General features: G+C 43.7%; 1 protein-coding gene across 3 annotated transcripts in view; it reads right to left on the bottom strand.

The window, feature by feature from the left end:
- Positions 1 to 620: 620 nt before the first annotated feature.
- The window catches only part of LOC119188244 (rho GTPase-activating protein 15-like), a 31,983-nt gene continuing 20,802 nt past the window's right edge, over positions 621 to 11,801 (bottom strand). For all 3 annotated transcript variants that reach the window (XM_075895503.1, XM_075895515.1, XM_075895506.1), the window contains exons 10-15: positions 10,930 to 11,280; positions 9,474 to 9,576; positions 7,147 to 7,224; positions 6,375 to 6,503; positions 1,568 to 1,673; positions 621 to 821 (exon numbers count right to left, since the gene is read on the bottom strand). In XM_075895503.1, the coding sequence (XP_075751618.1) occupies positions 650 to 821; positions 1,568 to 1,673; positions 6,375 to 6,503; positions 7,147 to 7,224; positions 9,474 to 9,576; positions 10,930 to 11,280 (939 nt within the window). In that variant the 3' untranslated portion in view covers positions 621 to 649. The remainder of the gene's footprint in view (positions 822 to 1,567; positions 1,674 to 6,374; positions 6,504 to 7,146; positions 7,225 to 9,473; positions 9,577 to 10,929; positions 11,281 to 11,801) is intronic.

Raw genomic sequence — 11,801 nt, 5'->3', positions numbered from 1 at the left:
TAGGAATTACTACAGGTGAGTTTGGGCACTTGGAATGATAACACTTGATCTACTCGAGCTTAAATGAACGCCTAGAAAATTCAGGCTTGAGCCTACATAATCCTTTCAGACACTGCTGTCTACTAGACCAGTTTCATGGCAAAACACGGTGGCAAGCGAGGCCGGGATAGCAACACCGTGGCTGTAATGGTAGATGAACGATGGGCGTGATTGTGGGCTGGCCAAAGCACAGTCCTGAAGCTATGACTCAAGAGTCGCACCATCTGGTGGCAAGTGCAGGAGTGAACCGACGTCCCTATTTATCGGGCACAGCACGAGCACAATGTCTGCAACTTCTTAGAGCTGTGTTTTGGCAGAGCGACCTTTTGGATGAGCGCAGAACTGTTTTGTCGTCTTGCATCAAAGCAGGAGACGCCATTCATGAAAGAGGACTGGCCAGAAATAAATGAGGCAGGAGACAGCGTAGCGCATAACAAAGATGCAGCACTCTTCTTTTCACTTGCATGGTGCGAGAGAAATTCTGGACAACCTTTTTGTGGGTGTTCTGTGTGTCATGGTGACAGTATAGCAGTGCCACTGTAATAGTAGGAACTGAAAACTGCAGGGGTCCATTTCCCTGCTCTTTGGGAGGTTGAAGAAAAAATGGTGTTCAGGGGAACAGGAAGTTGAACTCGAGCAGGAGGAACTCGATGACCTGGTTTTGTTGCATCATGTCCAGTGCCAGGTTTCGGGGCTCCTCGCCCGATGACAGTAGTGTTGGCCCAAACACGATGGCCAGGTTTTGGATATGCATGCGATTTTTGTCGCTGTGCTCAGTCACCCTGCACCACAAAGCCAACATGAGAGGTGTGAGAAAATAAAAAATGTTCACCGTAACAATGATTAGTGGAACTTTTTAACTTCCTCCAGAAAAGAAAGGGCATGAATATAGTACACCCGTAATAGAAAACTATTGAAAGGACTAAAAGCGGGTTCCCTGAGTTGAGCCTATCAATAAGATTTTGTCTTAATTGTACAATAAGCAAGAGAAAAAACAGTAAAACAGGCTAAATTTGCACGTCTGACGAAAAGTGACTCCAGTAGTGGCTTGCTGTAAAAGATTATGCCTTATCATAACTATTGCCTGCCCTGTTAAGCGGATGAAAACTAATACTAGTGTCACCTGGGCACCTTTGGTGGCAATACGGGGCCAAACCGTATCGGCCACTGCTGCATGGTCCAAACTGATACGCAGAGTGAGTATGGCACTAACATAAGCCTAATTGTGATATGGGAGCCGGATAGCATATGTGCAGATTGTGTTTGTCTTCGTGCCAATTGGACCTGATTGCACCTGAATGCAGCCATGCAGCAGTGTCTGATCTGAATTGAACCTAATCTCGATCGACCTCGACAGCAATCAAAACTGCCTATGTGAAACTGATATGAAAATAATGCTGATGAATTAAATACTGGCACAGACAAGTTCGTCTACTAGCGTGCACTTTTGCTGGTTTAGCCAGTGAGTTATAAATATATATAGGGCCATAATGGCACAGGCAAATCTGGCCTGCCAAAAAGCTCTTACCTCAGAAGATGCCTAAGCAGGTACTTGAGTGTGTCATAGTTTGGTCTTGGCAACTCAGACAGGAGATCTCGAAACATGGCCATTTTGGTCGTTCTTGTGGGCTGACCTGAAGCAAAAAAAAAAAAGCCTCAAATTGAACCTAGCAGGCTCCTTACATAAATGAGCATGATTCTATTTTCAGCCATATCATTCTTATTAATTAAACAAGCATAGTAGTCATATGGTCGCAATGCCAGATGTATTATGCCAAGTGTTTTTTCAAGGAAACACTTTCTTATTTTTTGTGTGTTACACTGAATGATCAGCCCCAATTTTTTTCTTCAAGCACTTTCTTCCGATTTGAGGACAAAATAGCGAAAAAAATTTGGCAGATCCCACGTACCTGGGAACCAACATTATATGAAGCATGCAGAGGGAAGGTGACTGCGTTGCAATTTTTTTATTGAGTCACGTCATGAAATAAGGCTAAATATATAGACAAATGTTGCATGCACAGAAATATCTTGGAAGAGTTGCAGATGTTTATATAACCAGTTGTTTGCAGTTGCGCAACGATGTCAACTGGAACATGCGTATTAGCAACACCATAAGCTGATATGAAGTGCTGATGCTCGCGAAGATGCTGGCCCTGGACGCTGCTACATAAATCAACAACAACAGTGCATGGCAACTAACTACAATTGACATTAACCCGACGTGACGGCTCTATCAAAAAAGTACATATTGTGGTGTACACGTATCCCGAAGGAGTACGGCCACCAGCGTGGGTCCGGTCTTAGCGAGCCGCAGGGCATGCGTTAACCGTCGCCGTGGCAAGAACACGATGCTGCTCAAAGTCACAACACTTTATTGTGGCAAGACCAATCGCAGTACAGCCCGTTGCAAAGGCGCGGTGGGAGAGCAAATAGGCTTATCCACGCCACGGGCATAAAAGTACTACACAGGGTGCCACGAGCACGTCTCCGCGGTAAAGGTGATCCACGGAGACACCGGGACCAAGGCCCGGTTGCTCGAGCGAGGGCAAAGGCGCTCGCGTTGGCTTCAGAGGGAGACGGGTCGGCGTAGCTAGGCCACGCACTAGGACACCGCACCACCCTTCGGCCGTGCGTACGCAGTGGGGCAACAAAAGGTGAGCGTTCGCCTCAGGCGCTTCGCCTCGGGCGAGCGAAGTCCGACGAGCCCCGAGCGACGGGAGTCGACGGACAGAAAAGATTGCGTGGCTCACCGTTTGCAGTCCCGGAGAGTATCTCTCCGCTCCCGACACAGCGCGGGAAAACCTCTCTGGAGACTCCGCACGCGGCGCCACAGTCAACATCCGCTACCGGGTGAGGGGGTTAAACGTCACTCCGCTCACCCAGCGCGGAAGACAGCAAAGGAGGGCAGACATGTCGGGACATGAGAACGGCAGAAAAGGCGGCAAAGCCCGCGCCAAGGCAGTGGGCTAGCCTCAATTCCCACAATATGTAATGTTTATAAAATTAAGTAGGCAACACTGCCACCACTCTTGGCATTTCACAAAGATTAGGGTCTATTTAAAGAGTAGTTTCGAGATCTGGCGTAGCTCTGTGGTAAAATTCTTCATTGCCACGCAGAACGCTTGGGTTCAATTCCAGCTGGGACCCTGACATTTATTCTTTGCATTCGTCAGGTCGATGCTACCGATGTCAAGTATTTCTTAACGCTTGCACGTTAAAATTGCCCAAGTGTGTTTTAGTCGTTCATGGGTGTAAATATTAAGTGTCAATCACCTGTGGCACATACCCGCCCGTGGGTATGTGCCACTGTCTGGCGAGAAGTGTTTGATAACGTACGCGATGAGATTGTGATATTATTCATGTCTTGACCAGCGCTTCATATTCGTCAAACCATCTTACCCTCCCATGTTAATTTTAGTTCACGCAAAGTTAAGGGGTTGACCACGAGAGCACCAAAACGTAAGTGGCTAGATAGATACATAAGCTCAATGTCGCCAAAGTTCGCTAAGAAATACTTTGCATTTAATAAAGCTTGCACAAATCAAACTGTGGGCCATTAATATATACAAATGCACTAATATCACTGCTTCAACCATTTCACTGTCAGGTGTTTTTGGCTGGGATGCACTCCCAGTGTTGGCTTGCTTTAGGGAATATCAGGAAAGTTTTAAACAGATAAATGGCAAATCATGAAGTCAGGTTGACAGATAGGGATAAAAAGAGAATACAACAACTTCATTTGCTGCTGTTAGCAACAAGCCACGACAAAACGAGCAAGCAAAAGTAGCTATCAAGTGATGTTTTGGTCTAATGGAGAGGCTAAGGTGCACATCTCTGAACAAGACATGCCCGAACAGACACGTCGATAAAATAAAAAATTAATTTACGAGCCTGCAAAGCTGCGGCAGATGGCAGCACAACCCTAGTAAACACAATGCCCATGTGTCACAGAAAAGACAGGTGGGCGCAGTCGATCCATACTCTTCAGTACACGTACTAGCATTAATGAAAATAAATGCTTCTAGAAAAATTAGGCACATGGCGCCACCAGTACAATCATGCGAAATCCCGCCAGCCGTTCGCTTCGGCACGAGTTTTTGAATGCACAAGGCAGAACATGCCGACAAGTCAGTGACAGCGAAAGGATTGCAGTAGAATCTCAATGATACGAATTCGAAGGGAGCATGCAAAATGTTCGTATTATCCTGAATTCGTATGAACCAAAAACAAGTTCAAGCTGATCATGAAGATGAACAAGAACTTTATTGAGGTCAACTACTTGCTGAAAAAAGTCCATGACCTTCTATTGAACTTTCCTGCTTTCACCCCCTGTCAATAAAGTGCCGCCATTTCCTCACTCATGCTGCTGGCGCTATAAGGCACGTTCACAGTTGGCATCAAAGGGAGTTAAAGCGGCAAAACTTATTGAAAATTCACTCGCATCACCGCTTAAGCAGCCGTAAAAACATGCCGCGAAATTGACACACACAAAAAAAATCAGTCCTTTGAGAATTCACACCCGAAAATTTAAGTGAAAAGGCCAGAATGGCCGCAAAACCACGTCCGCACCCATAGAAAATGTTCACATTGGTTCTGCCACCACTGCTTGAAAATTTATTCCTAAGCATTCAAATTTATACCGAGTCCTAGTTATGCACGCAAAGCACTGAAAAGAAACAGTTTACACCTTTATGAACCTTGTTGCGAGAGATACGACGTCAGAAGAAACGACAGGAGCGGATGCACTGGCAGCGACGGCAACAAATTCAGCCGGCCGTACAAAAGCGAGAGATACCGTATTTACTCGCGTAATCCTCGCACTCACATAATTCTTGCACCCTCCACATCTCCCAAGAAAAATACGAGGTCTTTTTTTCCTCGAGTAATTATCGCACCCCCGAAAACCGCCGCAATAATGTCGTCTGCTCATTCCAGCCACTGATGATGATAGTGCGCGCCATCTCTTAAGCATCAAGCGTACTATTGCACGCAGATTCAATCCAAGCCAAGTCGAAGTGGCCAGTGCGCGTTGCGGCGTGTTTTGTATGCTGTGTCGGTAATCTTGGCACGTTATGGGGCGGTACTGAAGCTACACGGCTGCTTCAAGTTGCAAGTGATAGATCATGCACTAAACGACGGCAACAGGGCCGCCAGTAGGCCCTTCGGAGTCGACGAGTTTGTGTTCGCTACTGGTGACGGCCGCTGAAAGCCACCAAGACGCGTTGGGCCTGCCGTGTACCTAAACTCGCATTGATGGTAAACTTTATTTCTTCAGAAGGAAATTGCGGACGATTCTGTTTTATCGCTATCAGCCCAATATTGACATCTTACGCTTACTTTTTGAGGGCTCCTGTTGAGCGACGAACGCTACTGCTACGCCCGCAAGCTTTGCGTATGGTATTCCAATTCTCGACTATTTGCTTCCACTTTTTGTGTCTCAAATAAATCTTGCCTTGTGTTGAACCACTGCTTTTATTGTTGAGGTAAGTTCTCCTAGTAATTAGTACTCATTAAAGCTTGCTGTAAGTTGCTGGTGTGAGAATCCCGATTTGCGGCCACTTCATTTTCTTTTTCGCTCTGCACAATTTTGTGGAAAGTTTTCCCCACGTAATTCTCGCACCCCCCAACTTTGCATCAGTTTTCCAGCAAAAAAAGTGCGAGGATTATGCGAGTAAATACGGTATTACGGCATGCCGACTTGCTGCTGCTGCACCTTCTACTACTTCCGGTGTTCGCAGTCACAGCGATCGTAATTCAAACCAGGCTCTCAATGAACGTGTCTTTTTCTAGGCCATGAGCTTTGTCGTACTGCGAGTGTAGATCGCGATTGGGCTGACTCGAGCCATCACTGGCGCCTTTGTCGCCATGTTGTATTTACAGCTGGTTGTTTACATCACATGATTTGAGAGATAGTGCAGCCGGTATAGCTATAGCTATGGTGGAGAGGCGAGGCGATCCGCTATTGCGTGGTGGCAAAATTGGTCTCCGACCATTTTTTTTTTCGCGTCGGCCTTGAGGCATGGTTTTCCGGCCACTTTTCCGGCGCCGAAGCGAGGAAAATTGCGGTATATTATGCCGCATTCGCTCCCCTCGAGGCCAAGTGCGAACGGGCCTTTCTCCCACAGACAAGCCGCGTTGTGCTGCTCACATGAGCGGTCAATTGCGCGTTTGTATTATCTGCGGTTCCTGGGGAAACCGTTTGTATAACACCGAATCACGGTGTGTTTTATGTAATGTAGTCCATCTGAAGCAACCTTAAAATTCGTATCAACCATAACCGTATCACTCAGATTCTACTGTAATGACAATGATGAATGAACTTCAAGACTCACCAATTGCCTTGAGGAACTTGGTGAACAGGTTGTAAGGGAAGAGGGGTTCTTTCATATGCCGGAAGAACATCTTCAGAGCTCCAGTCAGCACATGGATGTCTTCTTCTTGCGCTAAGACACTGTAGTCATCTGCACGTGACAAAGCACGATCTTAGACATCAGTTGTTGCTTCGCACGACCGTCGGTGAACACAGTGCCACCGTGTACCCATACTGCCTTCTTGACTCGAAAACACACCTGTTGTAACATTGAGCTACAACTAGTGATAGTGGCATTTGTGCTGCCTGGAGTTGTTTTTCCCCACTGTGGTTTATGGCTCTGACAAACCACTTGAGCTGTCAGCTCACTGTTCTTTCAAGGATATGCCTTTGTGATGGCTGGCATATTTGTCCCGTTGTTAGAGCAGGTTGGGAAAATTCCACATTTCCAACCACGTCACAAGCACCGCATCTTGGTGCACAGGAGTACCATGGTTGTGTAACTTCTCTGACAGACAAGCTTTGCAATGGTTACACGTTGTTTTCTTTAGCGCCTTGCTATCATGTCACTCAGATCCCATTAACATGAACTGCTAATCTACTATCATAGAACGCAACAGTTCACTAGGGCTTGATGCTACACATGCACAGTTTGAAAGGTCCATCAATTCGACCTACGATGAAATCCTGTGCTCAAGTCCCTCTATGGCAATAGAAAATTTGTATTTTTTAAAACAGCTACCTTACACGCACAATGCGATGTAAAGAAAATAAAGGAAGGTGCAGAGCAATACCTTGATTGACATGGCACCGGACCTTCTGCACTTGTGAGAGGTTGCCACTGGCACGATAGAGACCATCAGCCGTCATGTCTGGAACGAGTGAAGCGCAGATGTTCATTGTTCTGAAAGCTCGCAAACGTGACATATTCGTGCCCACAGAAAGAACATGTAAGAAATACTGAACTATACTGTGGCATCATAGCAGCACTCACTGTTATGATTGTTACACTCGTTGTTACACTCACTCATTAGGAATTAGAAATGCTGGCAGCAGTAGAGTAGGCCTAAAAAAGCCACAGTTACAGTTTGTCGACAAAGTGTGCCATAAAAATTTCAAACGTGTGTTTGATTTGTAGTCTAGAGTTCACAAAGGCACATTACATAGAAAGATACTGAAGGTGTTATTTGTAAATTGCCCCTTTATAATACCGTGAAAAGTTTTTTAAGGCGGAAATGGCACAAGGCGAAAGGACTGGTGACGACATTTGAAGTGCCTGTACGGAGTCGAACAGTGAATAAATAAGTTTTTACAGTGCTAGGTTAGTCCCAGTTAATTATTAAGTGCTAAATACAGACTACACAGCATTCAAAATGTTTGAATCACTTATATTGTACCAAATGGCCAAATATGCAAAATTACTTTGAAATTCCAGTCACACTTTGGCATGTGCGCTAAGGTTTTGCTGTGAAATTTAAGGAAAGTTCAAATTTGACTATAATTTCTTTGTTTTATATAGGAACGTGTAAATAATCAAACTTTTAAATATTCAAATAGAGTTTGCTATTTAATTGGATTAGCACCAAAATTTTACTATTTGAAGTATTCGAACTTCCCAAAAACACGGTAATTTTTTAATTGGCAACAAGCTCTTCAGTTATTTTTTTTTATATGCATCACCCCATAACACCCTCACATTGCGACGAAGTGACGTGCTACGGTCAGACTATGCTACGGTTGCAAATTTATTGACTCAAAAATATGCTGGTTTCAACATGAAGATCATAGACGCGGCAGAGCAGGAGGTTCAATCAAAGCCGTTTTGTAACTGAAATTTGGGTAGAATGTCCGAAAAATCGGACGCAAGAGATCTATAGAGCCCAAAATTACAGATTCTCTTATATGTCGCCATCTCTGACACAGATTATGAATTCCGAATTGAAAAGGAGTGTGCCCTTGTCTGCCAAATCAGTGGGGTCTCTACAGAAGCTGAAGGAGGGGAACGGTAATAAAAAAGATAGTGTCTTTTCCTTTCACGTGTAATGTGTTGTAACAACACACTGGTTGTACCAAACCGTGAAAATACAATTTGATCTCTGCATTACCTCATCCTTGATAAAAGAACTACGAAACACCATCCTCCAGCACTCCCCCAACCTAGACAAAAGGAACACTTGCATATTCCTATCTCATAAGAATGTGCTCAAGAATCCTCTGCAACGTTTTTTTTCCCGTTTTTCCACTTAAGAGTGTTGAAAAAATTTTAAACAGATAACCAGAAAACTATTTTAAAGCATCAACATTCAATTTACACTGAAACTTCAATATTAAAATTCACTTTGCACACATAATATTGCTATTTGCACAGCTATAATTTTGTAATCAATATAATGGCACAAAATTAAATAGATAATTTTTACACTATATTTCATAACATTAATCTTATTGAGCATTGCTGTCCAACACACTATTTATAAGCATGCTGCAATTTTTAAATGCCTGTTGTACTGGAATGTAGCCTTCATGGCTGGGACAATCCATCACAATGCCAAGAAATGCACAGTTGGTGTCTACAGTTAACGAAAGCAAGGGCAGAATGATAAACAATAATTATGAAGCCTGGTATTCAGGTTTACAGTGAGAGCCAACTCATGCAAATAATGTGTTACACAGCTTTACTAGATAGGGCCTTACTAAATAGGGTCACTAAGTTCCCGGAAATTTCAATGTTTACTCAAATAGCCCGATCGGCAAGCTTTTGTCACTGACTGTGCGTGTGTGAATAAACAAGCAGATTAAAAGTAGTGTGGTTATAAAACAAGAGTTTCTGATGGCAAGAAACAGTGTACCAGCGTTTACAGATTTGCAGTATGGCCCACCTACCAGTAAAAATCCAGGTGAGACACAAACACATTTGTCGATACATTACATCAGCCACTGTTTACCAACAAAGTTGAAGACAACTGCAATCATCACACGCTTCATTACCAGCTGGATGTTCTTTCAAAGGTAGACTATACTGCCCAGGCTACCATACTTCAGACTTCTTCGAAGACACTCCTTGAACAGTAACAGCACTCCTTGAACATGATTCAGTAACAGCAGTAATCGTGCTACACACCTCTCCTCTCAATCTCGAGGATGCATTCCTGAACAAACCGAGGTACGCTTGATCGGTCCTTTTCACACAAGTGTGCCAGTGTGCAACCAAACACGGGCTCGTCCTGTTGCAAAAAAGAAGAAGTTGAAGGCCCTGATAAATGAAACACACAGGAAACAGCAGACAAACTGGCGCTGTTGAGCAGCTAAGACTGCTCACAACCATGAAAGGACTATCCGTAGATATTTTCAAAGACAAACTGCGCATGCTTCTCATACATAAAAGATAACACTCGGCAATCATATGGTGTTTCGTGAAATGACACTGAAATCGTCCTGGGAAGTGCCGGAGCTGGAATCATTGATATTAAATGTGCAGCAGTCCTCTGCTTAGGCACTGTTTAAAGACTGCTAATATAAAAACCATGCCATTACCAGCACCGCAGCTTTGCCAAGACCACTTCAGTGGCATACACTAATGTTTCACTAAACTAATTTAGTTAAAGCAAGATTTTGATGTAGTTCACCTTTAAGGGGGGCAGACTGGGCAGATTTGGGACTAAAAAGTGACAAAAAAAAATCCTTTTTTAAGATTGACATATTTGGTTTCTGCAAGTATTTTTCTATCTCTCTGTAAATTTTCACACATCAGGAAGTGGTAATTTTTTTGTGATGTCATTCTAACTGTCCACATTATTGGTGCTGTTAAATATAGAGAACCTGCAAAATATGGGGAACCGACATCGAGGCTTCTTTATAACTTGCCAGAACCTGTGTTAGAAGCTCTGCTACGAATTTGTGAGCCCCTTTACGAGGATTGCAAAACATGCGCACCATGATTGTTGCTTTTTGAAGAAGCTGTGTGTTTTCAGTTTTTTCCATTTTTCTCAAAAAAGTATATTTACGACTGTTCGATTTTGAGGCCTAAATATCTCTGCAGCTAGGGCAGGTACAGCAATAATTCTTTTTGCAATGGAAACCTGCATGTGTGTAGAATGCAAATATGGGAGCAGAATTCATAGCATGTCTTTTTAATTAATTACTCATCAAAATTGTAACACAATTCTAACTGATTTTGAAAATGTATAGTTAATTTTGCTGTAAAATAACCAAGAAAGGACTAAAACAAAACAAAAAAAAACCTCTTGCATCTATAGTCATTAGTCCCCCATGTTGGCATATCTTAAATATCACTTTTAATTAAGCACTTTCTTTTCTATGGTGGCCTTAAACAATAGGGGGTGAACTTAAGTTATTGCAGGAACAAGATGAGTTATAGAAAAACTAATTAAATATTTGAAATCAGCAAAAAAAGCTGGATAATCCTGTGCAGTTTGATCAAGATCACTGAATAAACAAAAAAATGTCTAAGACCAGTCTGCCCCCTTAACAAACATAGACAGCCAAAACAGTCATGAAAGTACGGTGAGCAGTAATACATAAATAACAAGAGCACACTTTGTAGATCCCAGACGAACCTTAAAGATTCCTTTCTCCTGGAGGCTTTCTAGCGTTGGCCTGCGGACAAAAAATTGTCGTAGCTTGTTCCGGATCCGGTTCTTCCGTTCCTGCGGGCTCTGGCTTCCACATGAGTCTACCACTCCAGAAGCTTGGGACTGTTGTTGCTGATGTTGCTGCTGCATCTGCGCAGCATCAAAAGTCGGGGCAGGTGGAGATGCCGGCTGGCGAATGGACTTGGTTCGGCTAGTCTTCTTGCTTCGCCGCGATGCGAAACTGGACGAAGGTGGAGGTGCGGTTTCCTCGGGAGGAGGTGGGGGAGCGGGAGGTGGTTCTGGCTGCCAGCCCATAACAAGGCCCAAGCCATTGGGCTGTAAAGGAAAAAGGCACACATGCATATGTCTGGGCTCCCTAAACAGGATTGGATGCATGGTGGGGTAATCTATCATCCTTAACTAAAGAAATATGGTAACTGCCTCCTACAAAACTTTATATAAGTAACGCATCACAGGAATACTTGATCATCATACTGTACATGTGAAGTAGTGCCCTTCAACAAGGACAAAAGGAACAGGACAGATGTGACACTCACTACGCCCTTGTCTTTTTGTCCTTGTCGAGGTGTGCTACTTCACTGATACAGTGCGATCACTCCTCGTCTAGCCCAGCTCTCAACCTTATTGAACCATAAAGGTACTGAAATTCAGAAGTGCAGAAAATGGATAACAAGCTGTATTGGCACTGGATATATTTTTCTTTTTTCTCTCTCTCTCTGTGTGCACGTGCGTGCGTGTGCACTGAAAAGCTTGTGTGAAATACAGGCATTCAGTTTATTTGTCCACACCTACCCTGATGCAACTTTATATTCAATGGATTGAAAGCCATATGAACT

The sequence above is a fragment of the Rhipicephalus microplus genome, chromosome 1, assembly GCF_043290135.1.
Source record: "Rhipicephalus microplus isolate Deutch F79 chromosome 1, USDA_Rmic, whole genome shotgun sequence".
Taxonomy (NCBI): Eukaryota; Metazoa; Arthropoda; class Arachnida; order Ixodida; family Ixodidae; genus Rhipicephalus; species Rhipicephalus microplus.
This window is presented reverse-complemented; position numbering and strand designations above follow the sequence as displayed.